This window comes from Mesoplodon mirus, assembly GCF_964341445.2.
Source record: "Mesoplodon mirus genome assembly, chromosome: 9".
Lineage (NCBI taxonomy): Eukaryota > Metazoa > Chordata > Mammalia > Artiodactyla > Ziphiidae > Mesoplodon > Mesoplodon mirus.
In genome coordinates this window covers 23,458,257-23,486,197 of record NC_138985.1, presented here as the reverse complement: position 1 = coordinate 23,486,197, position 27,941 = coordinate 23,458,257, and the positions used below count along the sequence as shown (strand labels likewise).

The following is a 27,941-nucleotide window of genomic DNA, read 5'->3' as shown; positions in this document are numbered from 1 at the left end:
GATTTTGTGTTATTATACGGATGCTATTTTTTTGATGATTATAGTAGCTTTATTCTTTTTTTTTTTGAATTTTATTTTGTTTTTTTATACAGCAGGTTCTTATTAGTCATCCATTTTATACACATCAGTGAATACATGTCAATTCCAATCGCCCAATTCATCACACCACCACCACCACCACCCCGCCACTTTCCCCCCTTGGTGTCCATACGTTTGTTCTCTACATCTGTTGTCTCAATTTCTGCCCTGCAAACCGGTTCATCTGTACCATTTTTCTAGGTTCCACATATATGCTTTAATATACAATATTTGTTTTTCTCTTTCTGACTTACTTCACTCTGTATGACAGTCTCTAGGTCCATCCATGTCTCTACAAATGACCAAACTTCATTCCTTTTTATGGCTGAGTAATACTCCTTTGTATATATATACCACATCTTCTTTATCCATTCGTCTGTTGATGGGCATTTAGGTTGCTTCCATGTGTCCTGGCTATTGTAAATAGTGCTGCAATGAACATTCGGGTGCATGTGCCTTTTTGAATTATGGTTTTCTCTGGGTTTTTGCCCAGTAGTGGGATTGCTGGATCATATGGTAATTCTATTTTTAGTTTTTCAAGGAACCTCCGTACTGTTCTCCATAGTGGCTGTATCAGTTTACATTCCCCAAAACAGTGCAAGAGGGTTCCCTTTTCTCCAGACCCTCTCCAGCATTTGCTTTTTGTAGATTTTCTGATGATGCCCATTCTCACTGGTGTGAGGTGATACCTCATTGTAGTTTTGATTTACATTTCTCTAATAATTAGTGATGTTGAGCAGCTTTTCATATGCTTCTTGGGCATCTGTATGTCTTCTTTGGAGAAATGTCTGTTTAGGTCTTCTGCCCATTTTTGGATTGGGTTGTTTGTTTATTTGATATTGAGCTGCATGAGCTGTTTCTATATTTTAGAGATTAATCCTTTGTCCATTGATTTGTTCACAAATATTTTCTCCCATTCTGAGGGTTGTCTTTTCATTTTGTTTGTACTTTCCTTTGCTGTGCAAAAGCTTTGAAGTTTCATTAGGTGCCATTTGTTTATTTTTGTTTTTATTTCCATTACTCTAGGAGGTGGATCATAAAAGATCTTGCTGTGATTTATGTCAGAGAGTGTTCTTCCTATGTTTTCCTCTAACAGTTTTATAGTGTCCAGTCTTACATTTAAGTCTCTAGTCCATTTTGAGTTTATTTTTGTGTGTGGTGTTAGGGAGTGTTCTAATTTCATTCTTTTACATGTAGCGGTCCAGTTTTCCCAGCACCATTTACTGAAGAGACTGGCTTTTCTCCATTGTGTATCCTTGCCCCCTTTGTCACAGATTAGTTGACCATAAGTGCGTAGTTTTATCTGTGGGCTTTCTATCCTGTTCCATTGATCTATGTTTCTGTTTTTGTGCCAGTACCATATTGTCTTGATTACTGTAGCTTTGTAGTATAGTCTGAAGTCAGGGAGTCTGATTCCTCCAGCTCCGTTTCTTTCCCTTAAGACTGCTTTGGCTATTCGTGGTCTTTTGTGTCTCCATACAAATTTTAAGATTTTTTGACTTATTTCTGTAAAAAATGCCATTGGTAGTTTGATAGGGATTGCATTGAATCTGTAGATTGCTTTGGGTAGTATAGTCATTTTCACAATATTGATTCTTCCAATCCAAGAACATGCTATATCTCTCCATCTGTTGGTATCATCTTTAATTTGTTTCATCAGTGTCTTATAGTTTTGTGCATACAGGTCGTTTGTCTCCCTAGGTAGGTTTATTCCTAGGTATTTTATTCTTTTTTTTTTGCAGTGGTAAATGGGAGTGTTTCCTCAATTTCTCTTTCAGATTTTTTATGATTAGTGTATAGGAATGCAAGAGATTTCTATGCATTAATTTTATATCCTGCATTCATTGATTAGCTCTGCTAGTTTTCTGGTGGCATCTTTCGGATTCTCTATGTATAGTAGCATATCATCTGCAAAACAGTGACAGTTTTACTTCTTCTTTTCCAATTTGTATTCCTTTTATTTCTTTTTCTTCTCTGATTGCCGTGGCTAGGACTTGCAAAACTGTGTTGAATAATAGTGGCGAGGGTGGACATCCTTGTCTTGTTCCTGATCTTAGAGGAAATGCTTTCAGTTTTTCACCATTGAGAATGATGTTTGCTGTGGGTTTGTTGTATATGGCCTTTATTTTGTTGAGGTACGTTCCCTCTATGCCCATTTTCTGGAGAGTTTTTATCGTAAACGGGTGTTGAATTTTGTCAAAAGCTTTTTCTGCGTCTGTTGAGATGATCATGTGGTTTTTCTCCTTCAGTTTGTTAATATGGTTTATCACGTTGATTGATTTACGTATATTGAAGAATCCTTGCATCCCTGGGATGAATCCCACTTGTTCATGGTGTATGATCCTTTTAATGTGTTGTTGGATTCTGTTTGCTAGTATTTTGTTGAGGATTTTTGCATCTATATTCATCAGTGATACTGGTCTGTAATTTCCAATTTTTGTAGTATCTTTGTCTGGTTTTGGTATCAGGGTGATGGTGGCCTCAGAATGAGTTTGTCAGTATTCCCTCCCCTTCAGTTTTTGGCAAGAGTTTGAGAAGGATGTGTGTTAGCTCTTCTCTGAATGTTTGATAGAATTCACCTGTGAAGCCATCTGGTCCTAGACTTTAGTTTGTTGGAAAATTTTTAATCACAGTTTCAATGTCATTACTTGTGATTGGTCTGTTCATATTTTCTGTTTCTTCCTGATTCAGTCTTGGGAGGTTATACCTTTCTAAGAATTTGTCCATTTCCTCCAGGTTGTCCATTTTATTGGCATAACATTGCTTGTAGAAGTCTCTTAGGAAGGATGCTTTGTATTTCTGCGGTATCTTTTGTAACTTCCCCTTTTCATTTTTCATTTTATTGATTTGAGTCCTCTCCCTCTTTTTCTTGATGAATCTGGCTAATGGTTTATCAATTTTGTTTATCATCTCAAAGAACCAGCTTTTAGTTTTATTGATCTTTGCTATTGTTTTCTTTGTTTCTATTTCATTTATTTCTGCTCTGATCTTTATGATTTCTCTTCTTCTACTGACTTTGGGTTTTGTTTGTTCTTCTTTCTCTAGTTCCTTTAGTTGTAAGGTTAGATTGTTTATTTGAGATTTTTCTTGTTTCTTGAGGTAGGCTTGTATTGCTATAAACTTCCCTCTTAGAACTGCTTTTGCTGCTTCCCATAGGTTTTGGATTGTCGTGTTTTCGTTGTACTTTGCCTCTAGGTATTTTTTGATTTTTTCAGTGATCTCTTGGCTATTTTGTAACGTATTGTTTAGCCTCCATGTGTTTGTGGTTTTTACTATTTTTCCCCTCTAATTGATTTCTAATCTCATAGTGTTGTGGTCAGAAAAGATGCTTGATATGATTTCAGTTTTCTTACATTTACTGAGGCTTGATTTGTGACCCAAGCTGTGATCTGTCCTGGAGACTCTTCCATGTGCACTTGAGAAGAAAGTGTAAAGTGCTGTTTTGGGATGTAATGGCCTATAAATATCAATTAAATGTATCTGGTCTATTGTGTCATTTAAAGCTTGTGCTTCCTTATTAATTTTCTGTTGGGATGACCTGTACATTGGTGTAAGTAGGGTGTTAAAGTCCCCCACTATTATTGTGTTGCTGTCGATTTCCTCTTTTATAGCCGTTAGCAGTTGCCTTATGTATTGAAGTGCTCCTGTGTTGGCTGCATATATATTTATAATTGTTATATCTTCTTCTTGGATTGATCCCTTGATCATTATGTAGTGTCCTTCCTTGTCTCTTTTAACATTCTTTATTTTAAAGTCTATTTTATCTGATATGAGTATTGCTACTCCGGTTTCTTTTGATTTTCATTTGCATGGAATATCTTTTTCTATCCCCTCACTTTCAGTCTGTATGTGTCCCTAGGTCTGAAGTGGGTCGCTTGTAGACAGCATATATAGAGTCTTGTTTTTGTATCCATTGAGCAAGCCTGTGTCTTTTGGTTGGAGCATTTAATGCATTCACGTTTAAGGTAATTATCGATATGTATGTTCCTATTACCATTTTATTAATTGCTTTGGGTTTGTTTTTGTAGATCCTTTTCTTCTCTTGTGTTTCCCACTTAGAGAAGTTCCTTTAGCATTTGTTGTAGAGCTGGTTTGGTGGTGCTGAATTCTCTTACCCTTTTGCTTGTCTGTAAAGATTTTGATTTCTGAACCGAATCTGAATGAGACCCTTGCTGGGTAGAGTAATGTTGGTTTTAGGTTCTTCCCTTTCATCACTTGAAATACGTCATGCCACTCCCTTCTGGCTTGTAGAGTTTCTGCTGAGAAATCAGCTGTTAACCTTACGGGAGTTCCCTTGCGTGTTCTTTGTCGTTTTTGCCTTGCTGCTTTTAGTAATTTTTCTTTGTCTTTAGTTTTTACCAATTTGATTACTGTGTGTTTCGGTGTGTTTCTCCTTGAGTTTATCCTGTATTGGACTGTCTGTGCTTCCTGGACTTGGGCGGCTATTTCCTTTCCCATGTTATGGAAGTTGTCGACTATAATCTCTTCAGATATTTTCTTGGGTCCTTTCTCTCTTCTCCTTCTGGGACCCTTATAATGCAAATGTTGTTGTGTTTAATGTTGTCCCAGAGGTCTCCTAGGCTGCCTTCATTTCTTTTCATTCTTTTTCTTCATTCTGTTCCACAGCAGTGAATTCCACCATTCTGTCTTCAGGTCACTTATCCATTCTTCCTCCTCAGTTATTCTGCTATTGATTCCTTCTAGTGTAGTTTTCATTTCAGTTATTGTATTGTTCATCTCTGTTTGTTTGTTCTTTAATTCTTCTAGGTCTTTGTTAAACATTTCTTGAATCTTCTCAGTCTTTGCCTCCATTCTTTTTCCGAGGTCCTGGATCATCTTCACTATCATTATTCTGAATTCTTTTTCTGGGAGGTTGCCTATCTGCACTTCATTTAGTTGCTTTTCTGGGGTTTTATCTTGTTCCTTCATCTGATACATAGCCCTCTGGCTTTTCATCTTGTCTATCTTTCTGTGAATGTGGTGTTTGTTCCACAGGCTGCAGGATTGTAGTTCTTCTTGCTTACACTGTCTGCTCTCTGGTGGATGAGGCTATCTAAGAGGCTTGTACATGTTTCGTGATGGGAGGGACTGATGGTGGGTAGAGCTGGCTGTTGCTATGGTGGGCAGAGCTCAGTAAAACTGTAGTCTGCTTGGCTTCTGATGGGTGGGGCTGGGTTTCCTCCCTGTTGGTTGTTTGGCCTGGGGCGACCCAACACTGGAGCCTACCCGGGGTCTTTGGTGGGGCTAATGGCGAACTCTGGGAGGGCTCACTCCAAGGAGTACTTCCCAGAACTTCTGTTGCCATTGTCTTTGTCCTCACAGTGAGACACAGCGACCCCTTGCCTCTGTATGAGACCCTCCAACACTAGCAGGGAAGTCTGGTTCAGTCTCCTGTGGGGTCACTGCTCCTTCTCCTGGGTCCCGATGCACACACTACTTTGTGTGTGCCCTCCAAGAGTGGAGTCTCTGTTTCCCCCAGTCCTGTCGAAGTCCTGCAGTCAAATCCCGCTAGGCTTCAAAGTCTGATTCTCTAGGAATTCCTCCTCCCGTTGCCGGACCCCCAGGTTGGGAAGCCTGACGTGGGGCTCAGAACCTTCACTCCAGTGGGTGGGCTTCTGTGGTATAAGTGTTCTCCAGTCTGTGAGTCACCCACCCAGCAGTTATGGGATTTGATTTTACTGTGATTGCGCCCCTCCTACCATCTCATTGTGGCTTCCCCTTTGTCTTTGGATGTGGGGTATCTCTTTTGGTGAGTTCCACCGTCTTCCTGACGATGATTGTTCAGCAGTTACTTGTGATTCCAGTGCTCTCGCAAGAGGGAGTAAGGATGCTGTTTTTAATTATAGCATCAGTAGAATCTGGGAATGTTGAGAATTCTTTTTTTTTTATTTTGACATCTCTCTAAAGTGACCAATTAATGTTTCAGATTTTCTCTTCAAATTTATATTCATAAAAATTCACTAAAGCATTTTAGCTTTTTATAAAATCAAGGTTTAAACAAAAAATAAATGTGAACTTTGCTTAAAGTGTGAAAGCAGCATGCTCCTAGTATCTCTGTCCCAATTTTGCAGCAAGATTTCTATGAAGAGATAAAGTGAAAAGACCCTTAGGAGAATAAAATTGCATTGATCTTCATGCCGAGGAAACACACAGATCAGGTTGGGAAAGATAAAGATCTTGTCTGTTTTAAAAAGCATTTTACATTGTATTTATAAAAGATAATAATGGCTAGATTACTACCTAATTTGTAAATATGTGAAATTCACTAATATTCTAGTTGTGAAACATGAGTGTCACTTGAAAAAATGTCATTAGAAAAATGTTTTTCCTTCCTGAGGCAGGTTTGTCAAAAAACATAGTCTTTGCATTCAGTACAGGGGGAAAATACATAATTTTTAAGTCTGGAAAAAGTCTGCACTGAAATAAAATTACCTTATAATGGAGTTGTGAAAATTGCTACCCACGGACAGTTTCTGTTATGTTGCAGTAATTCAAATGTCAACTCAGATGATTTAAAAAGCATTTTTGGGGGGTGGCATAGGCTCTATATTGCTAAAACAGGTTTGAAGTCTGAGTGTCCTGATCTGGTTTTTAGACTGTTCTTCAACTAGTCTGCCACACTTCTGCAGGCTTATCTCAGCACAGCTCCTTTATCCCGTCAGGAGGATCCTGAAAACATCCAAGTTTTTCTGCCTCTGTGCCTTTACTCTGGATATGTCCTGGCTTTTAATGTGTTTTCTTTCTTGCCATCGTTGGTGTCCTTCTTAAGCTACACCTCCGTGCATCTTTTCCAGATACTGCAGCCTGTATTGATTGCCCCCCTCAGAATTGTAGATACTTGCAGTTTGAATAAGAGGTTAATGGATAACTATTGTTTTATGTGCATTCGTTGGATTATAAGCTTCCTAGAGGAGATTCTTATACTACTTTTATGTCCTGCATGGTTTTGACAAGCCATGAGCCAACAGTAATTGCACAGTGTATGTTCCCTGATGTTGGGAAATAAAATTTTGATATACTTTAATTCTTCTCCTTTAATAAAGGGATAGAATGGGATCTTCACTAATGATTGAAACAGCAAGAAACCCCATGTGTCCTAAGGTAAGTTAGAGTCTCTTAAATATAACACGTGATTGGAATTGAAGGTCAGGTGAACGGATTTATTATGAAGGCCCTTGTTAGGAGCCTCTTTTAGTAGATTATATAGATTCGTTATATATTGGCTCATTCTGTGAAGGTACAGAATGTGATCATTGGACCTTTTCTATATCAAGTAAAAGTATAACAAATGTTTAAGAACATGAAAGACTGGGACTAAAGATAAAGAATTATTTTATTATAGTGTTAATCACATCTAGGTATTTAAGGAAAATTGTGGCATTTCCTCCCAGATTTTTTTAAAGAAACTTTATGTGCCTCTTAGATAAATATTAAATTAATATACAAATGGAACCCCAGTTTTTTAAATGTTAATGTCACTAGAATAAGTCTCAGTTCGGCTTCGCCTTTTATTTACTTTGTTTGAAACCCAGTGATCTGAGTATTGCTTGAGTTTTGTGTTCTTTAATAAAATTCATTATTTGATTAAGGAATAAGGGTTTATGTACACAGAAATCCCATGCAGGTTGTGTTTATTCTTGCGTGACAAGCTGTAACCATAAAAAATCAAATACAGCTCCCTCTATTGCTCTTTCACTCTTGCTTGCACATATTTTTATTCATTCTTTAGATATTAATTATGTTACCCCATGTGCCAGCATAATGCTAGGGACTTTGGATACGTTAGTGAGTAAATGCAGACATGGAGTTTACGGTCCAGTAGGGCAAAGTAAGCATTAGTCAAATGATCACACAAATGAGATACAGTTTTCCCAAAATAAGTGCTACGGAGCACAAAAACAGTTCTCTGAAAGCATATATTTACAGAGACGTGAGGGAGGCTGCTCTAAGGAAATGGGCTTTGCGGTCTCAGTGTGAAGGCTGATGAGTGTTCCTGGCAAAGGGAACAGTGTGTACAGAAAGAGCCATGGAGAAATGGAGGCCCTGAAAGAGTTCTTGAAGGCTGGAGCCTAGGGATCCTAGGGCAGCGTGTGCAGTGAGGCTGGAGGGGTAGCTCCATCAGACCACGTGAGGCCATGATAATGAAATGCACTAGCTCATTGGAGAGGACCCTAAGATGCATGCTACACCTCTTGTTTATTCTCTTGTATCTTCACAGGGCTTCTTGTTTATTTGTTCTTAAATTGTGAGAATTGCCAACTTAAAAAGAATAGAGTGGGTGTGGGGGAACTGCAGCCATCTCAAAAAATAATTCACTCGTGATAAATGAGGCAGCCATTGACACGTTTCTTAATCGAGCCTGCCTGTATACTAGTTAATGGAAAGACCCTCTGGATGTTAGTGTATGGCCAGCTCTTATCCACAGTGGCCTAGAGACACACTTGGGTCACTCACACGAACTTGGAATGTGACTTTTGGTTTACAGAATAGCAAAACACACAGGCCCCTGACAGGGCTTGGCATGGAGCCCTAACAATTTAGCCCTCACCATTACCTTTCAGCCTCTTAAGTTTATATTACAGATCATTAGGATACATCCCATTTTACATAAATTCAACTGACACTGAGAAAATCTGAGACCCTAGGTGATAAACATTGGTTTTTCAATAAAAAATTGTCCAGCTACCTCTTATTGACTACAATCAAAGCCTTGAGAGTTTGTTTAGTGTCAGAGTTTCAGTTACTAAAGTCATAATGCTTTCAAAGAGCACAGAAACAATGACTAATTTATAAATGATACGAAAATAGTGTATTTATTAATCTTTAAGTAGTTTTTATTCATTGCTACTACTGCAGTATCAATTATTCTATAAAGGTCTGCAAATTTATGCTTTCTTCAATGTCTTTTTAAGTAACTAATCAAATCATGTAGTCAAAAAATATCTTTTATTATTGTTCTCTTATAATGCATTTCTCAAAATTGTCTCAGCCCTTGTATCTATTTTCCTGTAAAGAAATACCTATTTAAAAGGATCTGCTTCCCTTTGATTAATATTATAGTTATGTTATACATTTATCTCGATGGGTGGAGTTGTAGATTGTTTGTTCATGCTACTAAATAATGTTTAATTTTGACAGTTCCCAAATATTGCTGCTTACAATGCGTATTGTTCACTTTTTAATTTACTAGGTAGCTGCAGTAAGTACCATAGTGAACAGAGGGATAACACCAAAAGCCTTTGTGTTCAGAAACTATGGACATTTTCCTGGAGTCAACTCTCACTATCTGGGAGGCTGTCAGTATAAACTGTGGCAGGCCATTAGAGCCTCATCTGCTGCTCCCGGCTACTTTGCAGAGTATGTGTTGGGAAATGATCTTCATCAGGTAAGTTGACTAATGTGGTTTATCTTCTAAAACTTTACATAATTAAAAGGCATCAGTGCTTATTAAATGTCAACTGAGCTTACAGAGGGATCAACCAAGGAGACTTTCCTCATGTCTCCATGTGGCAAAAGATGTGCATGCAGTACAAGATAGTTTTACTTCTTTGTTTTTTTTAAATTAACAAGCCTTCTGGCTTGAGAGCATATTTTAGGAAAGATTTATTTGTATCTTCTGTAATGTGATTCATGGCCAGTTATGATAATTTTAATTTGATAGGAAAATGAAGTAGTATGTATGCTTGGCTTTCCAAATGTAATAAAAATTAAAAGTGAAACACAGTCCCTGAAAATGCAGAATGCAGTCTGTTTGACAGTTTTGGTGGAGGTAGTTGGAAGGAGATGATGTAATAAAATAATAATAGTAAACACTCATTAGGTTAGCTAGGTGCCAGACACCTATGTAGTCTTTTGTGTGCATTTCCTCATATAATCCTCACTGCTTATGAGGCACATAGAGTGATTTCCATTTTACAGATGAGAAATTGGAGTCATAAGAAAAGCTAAGTAACTGGACTAGGGTTGCAGCTGTTAAGTGACAGAGTTGGGATGCTATCTATAATTACACTAGTTTAAAATTTATTGCTAAATGATCTGTTAAGTTGAACATTATTTCTCTGATGTTGAATGATGTATACTTTTTCTGACATAGACTCATTTATTTATCATAAATTTTTCCCCTGTCAAGTTTTTCCACTATTTTTGGAAATCTGAACTCATAACTTATACTAAATGATAAAAGTCAACAGAGCTTTTGAGCTGATACTTCCACAATATATGTTTTTAACATATGCTTAATTTTTTATATGCTATCCCACTGCAGTCTCCTTTGATAGAGTCAATAACCTTAACTCGCCTCTCCACTCACTGGTATTCACTTGGTATTCAGATATATGTTGAGAAGAAAACATATTTTGCCAAGGATTTTTAGATGTTCAAAAGTTCACAGATCTGCTGTATAAACTACATATCAACTATATAATTTTAATTTACATGTGTCAATGTTATAATAACTAAAGCGTGGTTATCAATTTTATTTTCTCCTGTAATTTTATGTAACCGCTTAGATATATTTTTAAATGTAATCCCATTTTCAGCTCTCCCATTTTCTTTCTGTCTTACCAGAAGTAATGTCATAATCTTTGTAGTTAGGAGATGAAAATGGGTTCCTTTCATCTTTGGAGTCAATGCAGACTATTTCCCACTTGGTGGGATCAGTCACTGCAGAGTTATGTAAGGCACTTCCCCTTCTCGCCTTTCTCTGCTTTATCCCACCCCCTCAGGGCAGAAAGTGCTAGCTGTAGAGTTTCTTTCTGACATGGATTTCAGGACTTACTGGTCAAAATTAAAATTTTATTTTAATATGTGTCTTGCTGTTTGTAACAACAATTTCTCCATATTCCATAGTATTTTCACCATGTCATAAATGGATAAATAACAATGTATTTGGGAATATAATAGTTCAGGTTTGTAACTTACGACTTTAAGATGGTTGTCATGCTACAGAATTGCAGTTACGCCAAATACTAGTGAAAGTCTCAATTAAGTTACTGCATTTCAGGACCATATGTTCCCAGACTCCCAAAGAAGTTATCTCATTTGCTCTTTATTCTTTATCTAAGAGGAAATAGTTCTGAGGTTTAATTCAGTCCTGTAGAATACAAATAACAAACCAGAGTAATTCAGTGATTCTTTTTCCATTTCAGATAAGCTAATGATATTCCTTTCCATGCATAGCAATTTTTATTTTGATGACTGTAATCTTTGAACTTAGGCTGATCTACAGATTAAAATAACTTCTTACATAAATTTTATTTAAAGCATATAACTACACACGGAAATATACTCAGTATTTTGTAATAACCTATAAGGGAAGAGAATCTGAAGGATAATATATATATATATATAAAACTGAATGGCTGTGCTGTATACCTAAAACTAACATGATATTGTAAATGAACTGTACTTCAATTTAAAAAAATTAAAAAGTGTGGACTTCCCTGGTGGTCCAGTGGTTAAGACTACATGCTTCCACTGCAGCGGGTGCAGGTTCGATCCCTGGTCAGGGAACTAAGATCCCACATGTTGTGTGGTACAGCCAAAAGTAAAAATAAAATAAGTAAAAAATTAAAAAATAATGCATGTTACCACATATACAGAGAATATACGTTCATGTAAATCAGTGACTTGATTGCAAAAAGACTGGCACATCTAACTTAAGAATATTCAGAAGAAAGCTGGAGTCTAAGCAAACCTTATCTAAGCAAATATTTTTCTTATTGCATATCCTTTTCAGGATACTTGAGGAAGAGGGATATTTTTCTCCTCTAAAGACACCATGAAAGGTTGATGAGAGTATTCTAAGATGTGAATGATCTTAATTGCTTAAACAAAGAAAACATCCAAGCAAAGTTCCTTTCCAACCCTTCAAAAGTTGCCAAGGAGTTTAAAACTAAAATACGCTACTTATTACAGTCCTCTTATCCTTAGTTCTTAGAATAATTATATTCAGTATTTCCAGTCTCATTTTTAAAATCTTTTTTAACTGTCACGCCTGACATACGTTTTAATGTAAGTTCGTATCCTTTTTCAGGTAAAGTATAAATTATACATTTATCAGGTAAAGTATAAATTATACATTTATATTCTATTTGAACAGTTATTGAAAGCACTGCTGTAAGTAATTAAGAGGTATGAGTCAGTAGATGGGTAGATTTCATTTGTCTTTGTAAAGAGAAGAGTGTTATTGCAGTATTACCAGGCTTAATAGATGTCCTAGGAAGTTATAAAGTAGGAAGAATTCTTTTTGAGTAGCTTCCAAAGTATTATTTCTCTATCCCTATCCAAGTAGCATCATATTTATCAAATAATAGTTTTTACACAACATTATCCCTTCTCTCTTTTTAACAACTTTATTGAAGTAAAATTGATAAAAACTACACATATTTGATATATACAATCTGATGAGTTTGGTCATATGCATATCCCTTCTCTCTTATCTTTTTCCATCTCTACCTCCAAAATTAAATCATTTATTCACTGTCTTTGGAGAAAGATCCTGATAAATTAGCTTGCGCTGAAGGTTTTGATGGCAGATTCTAATACATTATTTCTTTTAGACTTTATTTACATTTTAAAAGGTTACATTCAGAACTCAGCATACATTAACATAAAATGAATTATGATATTTCATATAAACTTTCCAGATAAAGAGTGTTTTTAGCAGAAAGAGCCTGCCTAGCATTTTCTGTGCTAAATTTTGCCTGTGCCAGGCCACAACTAATAATTTTCATTATAACTGGACAAAAATGTAGTGAGTGCTTACTCAGTGCCAGGCCCTATGTTAACCATAAAAAATATAAAGGTTTTTAATAATTGCTAGCATATTGTTTGTGTTTCCTGGATCCTACCCTCAAGTAGCTCAAACCAGGAGAATATAAACAGAGTTATAGAATGAGATGATAAATTCAATAATAAAAATATGTACAGGGTTAAGAAGTGTAAAAGATGTGATTTATTTTGTCAGGATTGGTTCTACAAAGAAGTCTTCTTCTGAGTTTATGTATAAAGAATGAATAGTTGATCAAGATAGAAATAGGATGGGGAGGGGAGGATGGGGAGTCATTGCTTAATGGTTGCAGATTCTGTTTGTGGTGATAAAAACGTTTTGGAAATAGATAGTGGTGATAATTGTAAAACATTCTGAATGTTATTAATGCCACTGACTTGTAACCTTAAAAAAGGTTAAAAGGACCAGTTTTATATTATATATATTTTATCATAATAAAAAACAAAATTTTTTAAAAACCCTATAGGGAGTTCCCCGGTGGTTTAGTGGTTAAGATTTGATGCTTTCATTACCGTGGCCCAGGTTCAGTCCCTGGTTGGGGAACTGAGATCCTGCAAGCTGCGCAGTGTGGCCAAAAAAAAAAAGTTTCTTAAAAAACAAAATAAAAATATTAAACCCTAAAAAATAAGATGAGATGATCAAGAGGCATTCGTGTTGCCCAGTGGTTATTTTCTGGTATAAATTATGATTTGAAATGATTAAATATACATTAAAAGCAATAAAAAGTATCTAAATATTAGGCTATTAAGTACATGCATGATGTACTGCAGTTAAAACACAATCGTGTGTGTACTTCTAAAAGATAAGTATCAATTTATTTAATAAGTTTATTTTTCGAGTCTATTTTACCTCAGCACCTAGCATGAGCAGTGGCTGACAAACACCAAGTACACAATAACTAACTGTGAGTATGAATACTGTAATGAATGGAAAGGCTTCAGGAGATCCCATAGACATAACGTTAGCCTGACGACTTGCTGACAGCAGAGGCGTCTGACGAGAGTAGGCTAACTGTAAACAGAGCTTAAGGAATGGTGTGCCTCACCACTGGACTAAAGTGAGTGCCAAAAATGTTAACTTCTGCCCTTTTTTTGATGGAAAGCAAGTAAAGTTTAAGGAACAGGAATTTAATTTGAAGCATGGCTATTAAAACTGTTGAAAACTTGGCAACTTTTGATGTGGGATTAATTTTACTGTTATCAGTTCTTGGTAAACCTTGTTTGCCCCTTCTTTTCTCCCCTTTTTGTCTTCTCTAATCCTTCTTTATAGCTTTTATAATAATGAAGAAATGTTTCATGTAAAATACCCAGATGAGAGAAAAACATAATACCGTATGCTAACATATATATATACATACATATGGAATCTAAAAAAAAGGGGGGGGGTTCTGAAGAACCTAGGAGCAGGACAGGAATAATGATGCAGATGTAGAGAATGGACTTGAGGACATGGGGAGGGGAAGGGTAAGCTGGGATGAAGTGAGAGAGTGGTATGGACATATATACACTACCAAGTGTAAAATAGATAGCTAGTGGGAAGCAGCCCTATAGCACAGGGAGATCAGCTTGGTGCTTTGTGACCACCTAGAGGGGTGGGATAAGGAGGGTGGGAGGGAGGGAGACACAAGAGGGAAGGGATATGGGGATATATGTATATGTATAGCTGATTCACTTTGTTAAACAGCAGGAACTAACACACCATTGTAAAGCAGTTATACTCCAATGAAGATGTTAAAAATAAATAAATAAAATAATAGAAAATAAAATACCCAGATGATTAGAAGTTACACAGTGTATAACTATAGAATTTAAGATAAAAATAATATAATAAAAGAAATAGCTTTTTTGCTAAATTAGAAATGAAATATGGGATGGGTGTCATTCATATTAATTGAGAACAAAGGAAATAGTTGAAAGGATTAAATTAAAATTTGTACTTGGGAAAGCCTTTAGGAAATAACTTATTACTATCCACATTTAATGAGTCCAAGTAGATTTTTGCAGTTGAATAATACAAATGCCTAGCCAATTCATGACTTTCAACAGATATATAAGTAGCTAAATTTAAAAATAGTTCCCTTCAACTGCTGAATGGATAAACGAACTGTGATACATCCAAGTAATGAAATGTTCCTCAGCAGTAAAAAAGGAATTAATTACTGACATGTACAATGACACGGATGGATCTCACAAGCATTATTCTAGGTGAAAGAACCCAGACCCCAAAACCACATACTGCATGATTCCATTTATTTTGATAACAAGAGCTAATGTGTGATCTTGGAGAGTAGATAAAAGAATATTTTTTGAAGATAAGATTGAGAACTGAGGCTTCCCTGGTGGCGCAGTGGTTGGGAGTCTGCCTGCCAATGCAGGGGACACGGGTTCGTTCCCCGGTCCGGGAAGATCCCACATGCCGGGGAACGGCTAGGCCCGTGAACCATGGCCACTGAGCCTGAGCGTCCAGAGCCTGTGCTCCGCAACGGGAGAGGCCACAGCAGTGAGAGGCCCGCGTACCGGGAAAAAAAAAAAAAAAAAAAAAAAAAAGATTGAGAACTGAGAGTCCAAGGTGTTACAAAGATGTGAAGTCACACAGGGTAGTAAAAAGAATTTCCACCCCTTTCTGCATGGGGTCGATAGAAAATCTATGAGCCAGGTGCTGACTTAATTAGTTGACTGGGGAGGTTCCTAGGTGACAGCAGTGATGAGGAAGTGGTGGCTTGGCTGAATAGCAGAGCCTTTAAAGAGCATGAATTTCCCAAGTGGATTAGGACTAATAATGGTCTGGAAGGGATGCTAAAACAAGTAAGACATCATCCCTCCTCCTAGCCACTGAGATATGAAAGAATCAACACCTCCTGGAAAATGATGTTGGGGAAGAGCCACATTTCTGCTAAGTCAAAGAAGAAGAGAGCACTTTCAGAAGTAGGTGAGATTACGTTGGGAGTTCTAACAATTCCACAGAGCACAGTGGAAGGGTTTAGGATGCGGGGAAGGAGGATTGGACTGTGTCGGTGGCCAGGAAGCTCAGAGAATTAAATGCCATTACAGTAACAAGGCACGCGGAGTTTCAAATGACCTGTGAATTTAGTTCCTACTTGTTCTTTGGGGCAAGTGGGTGATCGGTTCCAGCAGATACAGTCTCAGTTCATCTGTTTTCAAACTCAGCACACACAAGGATAGTGGTCCCCAAAACTCTAGTCACTACATGCTTTTTGGCCTCTTTGAATTACTATAATAAAGGTGCTGCCTTCATTTAAAATATGTACTGCATCACTGCATGACAATTTAAGGTTGTATTTCTCTTCCCATTCTTGCGGAAAGCATGTTTTTTCAAAATTCTTTTTTAATGTACTGGTACAGAATTCAGCATTGTCTTATCTTCCAGTAGAAATGGATTGTTTTCTACTAAGTATGTTAGGATTATTTCAGTTAGGTTCTTGTGGGAATAATGACTCTTGGACCATGTTTTGAAGAATAAGTGGGAGCTGAGCAAAGAAGGGGGCTGGGGAAGGAGAATCTTGAGTTGACAGCATGTGCAGAGCCCTGAAGGCAAGAGAATGTGACTCCTTCTGAAAACTGCAAGTAATTCATGGATGGCCAGACCGTAGGATTACAAGATGTTGAATTTCGTGTAGCTTCAAAATACAAATCTAGAATTAGTAGGGACAGATTACAGGGAGGGAGATTTGGACCTATTAGAAGGAATAATTTCTAACAGTTTATAGCTTTTCAAAATTGAATGGATATACTAATTCCAAGTGAGGTCTATCCCAGGAATGTGAGACTAGTTAATATATTTTTTTTGGAAATTTTTTTTAATTGAAGTATAGTTGACTTACAATGTCTTGTTAGTTTCAGGTATACAGCAAAGTGATTCAGTTATACATTTTTATGTACATCTATTCTTTCTCAGATTCTTTTCCCATATAGGTTATTACAAAATACTGAGTACAGTTCCCTGTGCTATGCAGTACGTTCTTGTTGTTTATCTATTTTATGTATAGTGGTGTGTGTATATGTTCATTCCAACCTCCTAATTTGTTCTTCCCCCCTCCCCTTTCCTTTTTTTTTGGTAACTGTAAGTTTGTTCTCTGTGTCTGTGGGTCTATTTCTGTTTTGTAAATAAGTTCATTTGTATCTTTTTTTTTTAAGATTCCACATTTAAGCAGTATCATACGATATTTGTCTTTGGTTACATACTTCTATTCCACTACATTCTTACCGCACTCTGTCAGCATATTTTACCCTTCTTCCTTTGTGGAGTCTTCAAAACCAATGCTTATTTTGAAGCATTGATAAATGCTTAGAACTATAAAGTGGCCTGCTTTGTTGAGGTTATATCTGCAGTAAGTGCATTTGATACTTTGAAATTGTATTGTTAATACAATTTCAACTTAAATGAATAAATTTGGTTAGATTAGACTTGTGAAAGAACTGGTCTTGTTTGTTTGGTAGAACCACAATTCTTTTGTTAGATTTTATACAGAATCTATATTAACCACTAAACAAGGATACAAATCTTTAAAAACTAATTCAGTTCATTTCAGTAGTTTTGAGCAAAATATACAGAGCAATCCAAGAAGTTCAGAGAATTTTGTGACAGGAAAGGAAAGTTTAGTAAAGCCAGTGAGGCCAGTGAGTTTTCACATGACTTCTTTTGCAGCTGTAGTATATAAAATAAATTCACTTGAAAGGAATCTCGTTTTTAAATAATTTGGTCAGTTTATTACATAGTTCAGCTTTCCTGGTGAGTAAATTTCAAACTGTTGAAAATATAATTTGTTTTCATATTTGTAGAAGAGAATTTCACTTTGAAGAGTTCTGTCCTGTATTTGCTTGACTTATGTTTTGCAGGATGGAGGTTTGCTCCTGAATAACCCTTCAGCATTAGCAATACACGAGTGTAAATGTCTTTGGCCAGACGTCTCATTAGAGTGCATAGTGTCCTTGGGCACTGGACGTTACGAGAGTGACGTGAGAAACACTGCGACACACACGAGCCTGAAAACCAAACTGTCTAACGTTATCAACAGTGCTACAGACACAGAAGGTTAGTCTGTTTATTTGCTGCCTTAACGTACTTCTAGAATTCAGTTTTTGATAGAATATGCTGATGCTCACTGCAAAGAGTATGTTGTTATGTCTCTGTTGTAGGCTTAGGAAGCACATGGGAGCAGGTGTTTGTTGTTTCTCTTTCTCTTCACTCATTTCTTCCCAGTAACCCTGCAGTAGTGACTTCTCCGTGTGGGAGCTAGAGCTACCTTGGCCTCCTTACAGCTGGAGAAGTAGCTGAAGCAGGAATAGCACAGAGGCTTGGTTGGAGACTCTTAAGAAACAGGGAAAAGGAAAGGTGTCAGGTTGGTTCAGATAAACACATGGTAACAGGGAGAGAATCAGAGTACTTACGGAATTCGATTATTTAGTAATGTGGCGGCAAACTGGAATAAGTCCTTAACTTCCACTCTGGCTGCCTCTATAATCTAGTCTTCATATAAAGGCCCAAGTGGTCCTTTTAAAATGTAAATTAAATCATATCTTTACCCGGCTCAAAACCATCTAGGCTTCCCATCACACTTAGAACAAAATCCAAAAGCCTCATTCACTGAAATTCACCAGGCCCTGGAAGGACCTGGCCTTTGAATGCATGTCTTCCCTCTCTCTCAAGACGTGTCTCCTGTATAAAATGTGTCCAACTACACTATAACTCTTGCTGTTTCTCAAACTTGCTAAGAAGGCTCCTGCCTCAGGGAATTGCTGTCTTCTCTTTGTAAGGCCTTCCCCCAGATACATGCTTGATTCCCACCCTCACTTCATTCAGGTCTCTGTTCAGGTATCACTTCCCCAGAGAGCCCTTTTCTGATCACTTTCTAAACCCCTCACCATCTCACTCACTCTAACCCCTTATCCTGCTTCTTTCTTTCTTTCTTTTTTTTCCTTCTTAGAGCATTTATCTCATTATGGATGTATTGGTTTAGCCAAAAAGTTCATTCGGTTTTCCAGTAAGGCAGTACGAAAAACCCGAACAAACTTTTTGGCCACCCCAATATATTACATATTTGCTTGTTTAATTGCTGATGATCTCTATATCCCACCAGAATGTAAGCAGGAACTTATCCTGTTAACTATGTTGACTTCAATGCCTGGCACATAGTAGGCAGTCAGTACTTGTTGACTTTCTAGTTTGGGCCTTGAAGTCTAGATCTCCTTATTTTACTATATTATTTTTCAGTCCTATGTGAAATCTGTTATTAAATTTGTAAAAGGAATTGTTCCCAGTTAACAGCCCATTGCTTCTGAATCTCATTCTTTCTATATTATCATGTTACTGACTGAGTCATTAGCCTACATGAGGCTCTTAAACTCCCCACTAAGGATGTTTATCTATTAAATGATAACCCAAGAAAAGGTGACATTCTGGATTTTTCACTATCTGAAATTTTGTTGTCAAATCAATAAAATATTCTTACCGTAAGCAGTCTTCTTAGAAAAAAATAGCTTTGATCACCCAGTCTCATAATACTTACATGTGTACCTTGTGCAAACCATGTGATGGGCTCGTTTGAAATTTTCAAGAAATATGAAATGCTGCCTTCATTCACTTACGCTTTAGTTAATGAAGAATTAATAAAAGTGAAACATATTTAATTGCTGATACTAGATGGTTATCGATGTATAGAAACAGCAGTTTCATTTGGTTCAATCTAATATATTATCAATTGCCAAATAAATGGTGAATAGATGTAGACAATTAAGCCTATGAGAAAACTAAACTAGATTGCTGTAGACAGTTTATTTACAAGAAGCAAATTAGACTTGATATGGGTCTTAAAAGATAGTTAGGGTTTGGACATTTTAAAAGAGGGTTCAGACTTCAACTTCTGGCCATGATGGAATAATAGGAGCCATATATTTCCTCCTACCTTAAATCATTAGAAAACTGTACAGAGCAATGGTTTTCAGACATTAGATGACAGGTGGCAAGGTCACTGATCCCTGAGAGAAGGAGAATAAATGAAGTAATCACATGATTGCCCAACTTGCTACCTGGAAGCGTTTCTAGCATGAGGAGTGGGGAACTCAAGCAAGACAGTCCCAGGCTCTCAGAAAACAGAGTTTGGGATTCAAAGAGGCCAAGGAAAGGAGAATTTGTGGGCAAAATACTACAGAGAAGGCAGCTTCATGGAGAGAGTGCTCCAGAGCTATGCAGAGGAGTCCCCTTGAGTACTGATCTGTGTTGTGTGCAAGCATGTGAGGAAACTACCCAAGGCCGATTACCCCAGAAAGGATTAAATAGAACAACGCTTGGGGCTCACACGGGACCAGGCAGCTCAGATTTCCATCACCTAAATTAGAAAGACCTTGTAATATGTGGGATGTGCAGTAGAGTCCTCAGAAGGGTATTGTCTCAGTAGTGACATCAGATTAGTTCTAGACTGAAGGCTGCTCTGGATCCACCCTAACACAGCTTCAAAGCAATTCTCAAAAAGGTCAAATTGAGTTCCAGTTAACAGCATCCACTGTTAGAATAAAAGCCAGCAATATTTAAAGGAATGCAACAGATTCCAGCACACAAAAATGTAAGATTCACAATGTTTGGCATGCAATTAAAAAATTACCAGGCATAGAAAGAAGCATGAAAAGATACATTTAACCAGGAGAAAATCCAATCAATGAGAACAGACCTAGATATGAAACATATGAGAGAATTGGCAGACAGAGGATGTTATAATAGCTCTTCTAAGTATACTCCAAGATATTTGAACACTAAGTATTCAGTGAGATAGAGGAAGATTTGAACATGATGAGGAGAGATATGGATGATATAGAAAAGACCCAAATCAAATCTGTAGAAGTGAAAAATGTAATGTCTGAAATGAAAAATACAGTTGATAAGATTAACAGCAATTCTGTACAAAAACATGGAGAAAATAGAAGAATAAATACTTACCAGCTCATTTCCTAAAGCCAGCATTACCCTGACACCTAAACCTGGCAAAAACATTATTAAAAAACATTAAAATACCAGTCAATATTCCCTATTAATATGTATGCAGAAGTCCTTAAAATATACTAATAAATTGAATTCAGCAATATTTAAAAAGGAGAATACAGCATAATCCAATAGGGTATGTCTCAGGAATATGAGTTTGGCTTAACATTCAAAAAAATCAATATAATTCACTGTATGAACAGACAAAACAAGGAAAAATTTATGATAATCTCAATAGATGCAGAAAAGGCATTTAGTAAAGTTCACCAACTATTCATGATAAAAACTTTCAGCAGATGAGGAACAGGAGGGAACTTCCTCAGTCTGATAAAGGGCCTCTATGAAAACACTAGAAGTGGCCTCATGTTTAGTGGTGAAAGACTGAATCCTTTGTACGTAAGATGAGGAGCAGAGTACGAGGTTTCTCCTCACTTCCAGCTCGTGTTGTACTGGAGGTCCTTTTCTGTGCAGTAAGGCAATAAAAGGAAATAAAAGGCGTATAGATTAGAAATGAAAAGTAAATATTTATAGACAACACAGTTGTCTATGCTGACAATCCTAAGTAATCTATAAAAAAGCTACTAGAGGGCTTCCCTGGTGGCACAGTGGTTGAGAGTCTGCCTGCTGATGCAGGGGATATGGGTTCGTGCCCCAGTCCAGGAAGATCCCACATGCCGCGGAGCGGCTGGGCCCGTGAGCCATGGCCGCTGAGCCTGCGCGTCCGGAGCCTGTGCTCTGCAGTGGGAGAGGCCACAACAGTGAGAGACCCGCGTACCACACACACACACACAAAAAAAGCTACTAGAACTAAGTGAGTGTAGCAAAGTTGAAGAATATAAGGTCAATAAAAATCAATTGTATTTCTGCATACTAGCAATGAACAATTAGAAATTGAAGTTAAATATATACAAAGATAGATATTATTTATAATAGCATCAAAATATTAAGTACTTAAGAAACTATTTAACAAATTATACGCAAGATCTGAACAGTAGAAACTACAAAACACTATGGAGAGAAGTTAAAGAAGGCCCAAATAGGGCCTCCCTGGTGGCGCAGTGGTTGAGAGTCCGCCTGCCGATGCAGGGGATACGGGTTCGTGCCCCGGTCTGGGAGGATCCCATATGCCGCGGAGCGGCTGGGCCCGTGAGCCATGGCCGCTGGGCCTGCGCGTCCAGAGCCTGTGCTCCGCAACGGGGGAGGCCACAACAGTGAGAGGCCCGCATACTGCAAAAAAAAAAAAAAAAAAAAAAAAAAAGAAGGCCCAAATAAATCGATGTATCAATACCATGCTAATGAATTGAAAATTTCAGTATTGTTATGGTGGCAGACCACAAATTGATCTATGGACTTCATGCAACTGCTATATAAATGAAAACGGACTTTTTCTGGGGTAGAGATTAACAAGATGACTATAAATTTTTTATGAATATGAGAAGGACCTAGAATAACCAAAACAATTTTGAAAAAAACAAAACAAAATTGGAGGACTTAGACCCTCTGATTTCAAGACTATAAAACTACAGTAAGCAAGGGTGGTATTTGCATAAAGACAGACAGAAGATCAGTGGTACCTAATAGTACAGAAATTGATCCAGACATGTATGCTCAAAAGATTTTTGACAAAGGTAATTCAATGAGGAAAGGATAATCTTTTCAACAAATGGTACTGGGACAATTAGATAACTGTATTTTAAAAATTGAACCTTGACCCTTCACATCATACACAGAACCTAACTTGAAATGGGTCACAGACCTAAATACAAGAGTTAAAACTGCAAATCCTCTAGGATACCCTGGAGAAAATCTTAATGACCTTGGGTTAAGTAAAGAGTCTTTGATAAGACACAATAAACATGGACATAAAAGGAAAAACAGATAAATTAGACTTCATCAAGTTATAATTTTGTTCTTCAAAAGACACTTTTAATAAAATGAAAAGACAAGCTATAGACTGAAATAAAATATTAGTAAAATATGTGTTTGATCCATCATCAGAACCAAATGTATAATCAGATGCAATATATATAGAAAATGCTTACATTGTATAATATAAGGAATATACAGAGATGAAAACAAAAATTCAGTGGGAAAAAAATTGGCCAAGATATTTGAACAGATGCTTCACTGAAGAAGATGTACAGATGACTAATAAGTACATGAAAGACTTTTCAACATTATTAGTCCTTAGAGAAATGAAAATTAAAACCACAAGATCCCAGTACACATCCTCTAGAATGATTAAAATTAAGACCGAGAGTCTTGGAAAAGATGTGGAACAGTGGGAACTAAGATATCCTAGTGGTTGGCATGCAGAATAGTGCAACCATTTGGAAAACAGTATTGTGGTTCTTAATAAGATAAATAAACTTTTACCATATGAATGAGAAATTTCATCCCTGTGTATTTACCCAAGAGAAATGGAACACAATTATTTAGGATTATTTCTTTTTTTTTTTTTTTTTTTTTTTTTTTTTTTTTTGCGGTATGCGGGCCTCTCACTGTTGTGGCCTCCCCCGTTGCAGAGCACAGGCTCCGGATGCGCAGGCCCAGCGGCCATGGCTCACGGGCCCAGCCGCTCTGCGGCATATGGGATCCTCCCAGACCGGGGCACGAACCCGTATCCCCTGCATCGGCAGGCGGACTCTCAACCACTGCGCCACCAGGGAGGCCCTTAATGGAATTTTTTTTTTTTTCATATACTTTATTTTTATTTATTTATATATTTTTTTGCAGTACGCGGGGCTCTCACTGTTGTGGTCTCTCCCGTCGCGGAGCACAGGCTCCGGACACGCAGGCTCAGTGGCCATGGCTTACGGGCCCAGCCGCTCCGCGGCATTTGGGATCTTCCCGGACCGGGGCACGAACCCGTGTCCTCTGCATCGGCAGGCGGACTCTCAACCACTGCACCACCAGGGAAGCCCCATTAGGATTATTTCTAATAGCTAAAAACAGAAGGGAACCAGACCGGAGAGAACAAATTGTGTTATATCCGTACAGTGGATTACTACTCAGCAATAAAAAGGAAGGAACTATTGATCCATCCTGCAACATGTATTTCAGAAGCATTTTGCTGGGTAAAAGAAGCTAACCAGACCCAGAAGCGCTATATATATTTATGATTCTGTTTATATGAAATTCTAGAAAAAGCAAAGGGTAGGGGAGGACCAACCATAAAAAAGCATGAAGAAGCTTTTGGGATGACAGAAAATGTTCTGTGTCATGATTGTCGCGGTGGTAACACAGTGTATACGTTTGTCAAAACCCGTCAATTTAGACACTTAAAATCGGCGAATCTTATTGAGGTAAGCTATACCTCAATAAAGATGATCTCAAGAAATTAAAAAACATGTACTCCAATAAAAATTAATTATAAAAAAAGAAATTAAAAAACAAAAAAGGAAGGTTGGAAAGGCATTTCAGCAGTGGCTAACAGTATGACCGAAAACAGAGAAGAGAGTCCTGGAGCAGGGGTCCTAATTTATCAGAATTATATGGCGTATTTTGGGAGATGAATTTCATTTCATAGTTATATTCAATATTATGGATTCTTTACTCCTGCTTTTATTTAGCTGGAGTGTGGAAGAAAGCAAGGCTTTGTAATTTGCCTAAAATTGGATAATTGTAAATAACATAAAATTAGATCATTGCAGAATAAGTCGATTTTTTAATTCACCCTATCCTCTTTTTGTTTTAACAGAAGTCCATGTAATGCTTGATGGTCTGTTACCTCCTGACACCTATTTTAGATTTAATCCTGTTATTTGTGAAAACATACCTCTAGATGAAAGTCGAAATGAAAAGCTGGATCAGCTGCAGTTGGAGGGGTTGAAGTACATAGAAAGAAATGAAGAAAAAATGAAAAAACTTGCAAAAATATTAAGTCAAGAAAAAACAACTCTGCAGAAAATTAATGATTGGATAAAACTAAAAACTGACATGTATGAAGGCCTTCCGTTCTTTTCAAAATTGTGATGAGTGTGTGCATATATAGCCTCCTAACTGAATGCCTGTTCAGAAGATCCACAGAATTCAATAAGGAATTGTGGAGTTCAGCGTGACTACCTTTGAAATGCTTAGAATTCTGGGGAATCCTGAAAAGACAGTGTTCGGACCAGCTTGTACAGTACAGAGAGCGTGTGCGTGGTTACAGAATTCATCTGGGAATTAGGTTTTTATGATGTTAATAATTAACCACCCGTTAGGAATCTTACTGTGCCAGTTGGTTTTAGTACATATTGGTGTTGTATTGTTTGATGTTTGAAAATTTATTAATATATGTGCCAAACAAGGACTGAAAGCTGTCATATTATACTTGGTACTTTTACTTCAGTCACCATAATCATGTTAAATTTATTTGATCATTGATTTTCTTCCATGTGGAAAAGCTAATTTCTTCTTAAAATAATTCATCTCTTTAAACAACACATAGGTTTTCACTAGCTACATTCTGCATTCCAAATGTTGCCTTCTACTATTGTCATATCATCTAAACAGATACAGGAAAAATGGGATTCTCTCTATCAGAGGACTTTTACATTTGAAATATGAAAGAGCCAGATACAGTTTTCTATTCCACATGTGTTTATTTCAACATTGTTTGGTTCTGATAGGTGAAGTTCCAGTCAACCACTTTTTCCCCCTGAAATTTCAAGATAATGCTGTATGTTAACTTTTCTAGCTCTAGCTTAGCATTCACTGTTATGAAAGTAATTATTGGAATTTACTGAGAAAATGCCCCATCATTAACAAAAATAAACTATTGAAATAATCTATGTTAAAAGGCTAATGTCATTTTTAAATTATTATTCATAATGTAGCCCTTCGTCTCTTTGTAGCATTTGAATATACCTGTCAGCAGTATGCTTTAAAAAATGTCAGGCTTGTTTTACCTTAACTCCTTTAATCATCTGGACTTCACAGAGGTTAATAACATATACACCAACCCGAATCATTGTTTATGCTAATCAGATTCATCTTTGTTGTGTTATCTATCTGCCATGTAAATCTTTCACCATGTTTAGATTTGTGAAGAGAAATGAAAAAAGGTGAGTGTCCTTTGCTTTGTACATGTAAAGTAGAGCTAAACCCCTTATGGGAATTGTCATATTGCGTCTTTGCAACACTGATGCGAAGAGGCAGTGAGGCGTGGTTCACAGATGCTGGGGGAGCTGAGTGTCTGGATGCAGCTCGGGCTCCGATGCAGAGCCCTTCTCTTTGTGACCTGGAGGAGGGTGGACAGCCTCTCTGGCCTTCAGATATTTTATTTGTAAAATGAGAAGAGCTGCCTCTAAAATTTTATTTCCTCTTACGACAACTGAAAAGTAAATTCTGCAAATGTACAAGCAAAAGATAGGAAGAAGTGTGAAAATGAATTTTCAGTCCTACACAGGTAAAATATCTGCTCTTTTCAAAGAAGCAAAGAATTGTCTGTTTTGTTTTGTTTTTTTTTTTTAACATATAACAGGGTGATCTGACTTAAGTTGTGGGGGTCAGAGACATTTTTCTGCTGTATTTTTTTTTTTTTTTTAGATGTTGGGGGTAGGAGTTTTTATTAATTAATTTATTTATTTTTGCTGTGTTGCGTCTTCGTTTCTGTGCGAGGGCTTTCTCTAGTTGTGGCAAGCAGGGGCCACTCTTCATCGCGGTGCGCGGGCCTCTCAGTATCGCGGCCTCTTGTTGCGGAGCACAGGCTCCAGACGCGCAGGCTCAGTAGCCGTGGCCCACGGGCCCAGCCGCTCTGCGGCATGCGGGATCCTCCCAGATCAGGGCTCGAACCCGTGTCCCCTGCATTAGCAGGCAGACTCTCAACCACTGCGCCACCAGGGAAGCCCCGAATTGTCTGTTTTAAAAAGAAAATGTAGGGCTTCCCTGGTGGCGCAGTGGTTGAGAGCCCGCCTGCCGATGCAGGGGACACAGGTTCGTGCCCCGGTCTGGGAGGATCCCACGTGCCGCAGAGCGGCTGGGCCCGTGAGCCATGGCCACTGAGCCTGCGCATCCGGAGCCTGTGCTCCACAACGGGAGAGGCCACAACAGTGAGAGGCCCGCGTACCGCAAAAAAAAAAAGAAAAGAAAAGAAAAAAGAAAGAAAATGTAATAAATTATCCAACTTATCAGTTATTTTAAACATAGAAGATAAAAATTATTTTGTAGCTCAGTCCTTTTGGGGTGTTTCGGTTCTTATTTCTGTAATAAATGCTGTGCTGGTAATATTTCAGTTCTGTTCTTGCAGCTGATGTTATTCTTTATTAAAAATAGTACCGGGACTTCCCTGGTGGTGCAGTGGTTAAGAATCCACCTGCCAACACAGGGGACACGGGTTTGAGCCCTGGTCTGGGAAGATCCCACATGCCGCAGAGCAACTAAGCCCGTGAGCCACAACTACTGAGCCTGCGCTCTAGAGCCCGTGAGCCACAACTACTGAGCCTGAGCACCACAGCTACTGAAGCCTGCGCGCCTAGAGCCTCTGCTCGCAACAGGAGAAGCCACCGCGATGAGAAGCCCACGCACCACGACGAAGAGCAGCCCCCGCTCGCCACAACTAGAGAAAGCCTACGAGCAGCAACAAAGACCCAACGCAGCCAAAATTAAAAATAAATAAATAAAATTTATTTAAAAGAAGAAAAAGCACCTCAGGACTTCCCCAGCAGTCCAGCGGTTAAGACTGCACTTACACTGCAGGGGGCACGGGTTCGATCCCTGGTCGGGGAACTAAGATCCTGCATGCCGTGTGGTGTGGCAAAAAAAAAAAAAAAAAAATCTGAAAAATAGTACTTCAGATAGAGTTGTCCCTAGAGGCATATGGGCTGGATGGGATTTCTCCTAGGGAGTGGAGAGAGCCTGGCCTGGGTTATAGTTACACTCTGTACCTCTTCTCCCACACCACATTTTATCCAGGAGAAAGTAGATGTCAAAGGAATCTGAGAAGGAAAGAAGTCACAAAAAGTGAGCATGCAGTCTGAGGGGATAGGGTGCCCCCCAGCAGTTGCTGACAACTGCCTCCCCTTTTCACTTAGGGTCAGGTTGCTAATGTCTGAAGGGCAGGCTAGGACCCCTAAAGTTCCGCGCTCAAAACTTTACC

At 37.9% G+C, this 27,941-nt stretch overlaps 1 protein-coding gene across 2 annotated transcripts in view; it reads left to right on the top strand.

Annotated features, from left to right (window-relative positions):
• The window catches only part of PNPLA8 (patatin like domain 8, phospholipase A2), a 139,659-nt gene extending 114,031 nt beyond the window's left edge, over positions 1–25,628 (top strand). For both annotated transcript variants that reach the window (XM_082633103.1, XM_082633102.1), the window contains exons 7-10: positions 7,122–7,179; positions 9,269–9,463; positions 17,725–17,920; positions 24,561–25,628. In XM_082633103.1, coding sequence (XP_082489229.1) covers positions 7,122–7,179; positions 9,269–9,463; positions 17,725–17,920; positions 24,561–24,835 — 724 coding nt within the window. In that variant the 3' untranslated portion in view covers positions 24,836–25,628. The remainder of the gene's footprint in view (positions 1–7,121; positions 7,180–9,268; positions 9,464–17,724; positions 17,921–24,560) is intronic.
• The last annotated feature ends 2,313 nt before the right edge of the window (positions 25,629–27,941 follow it).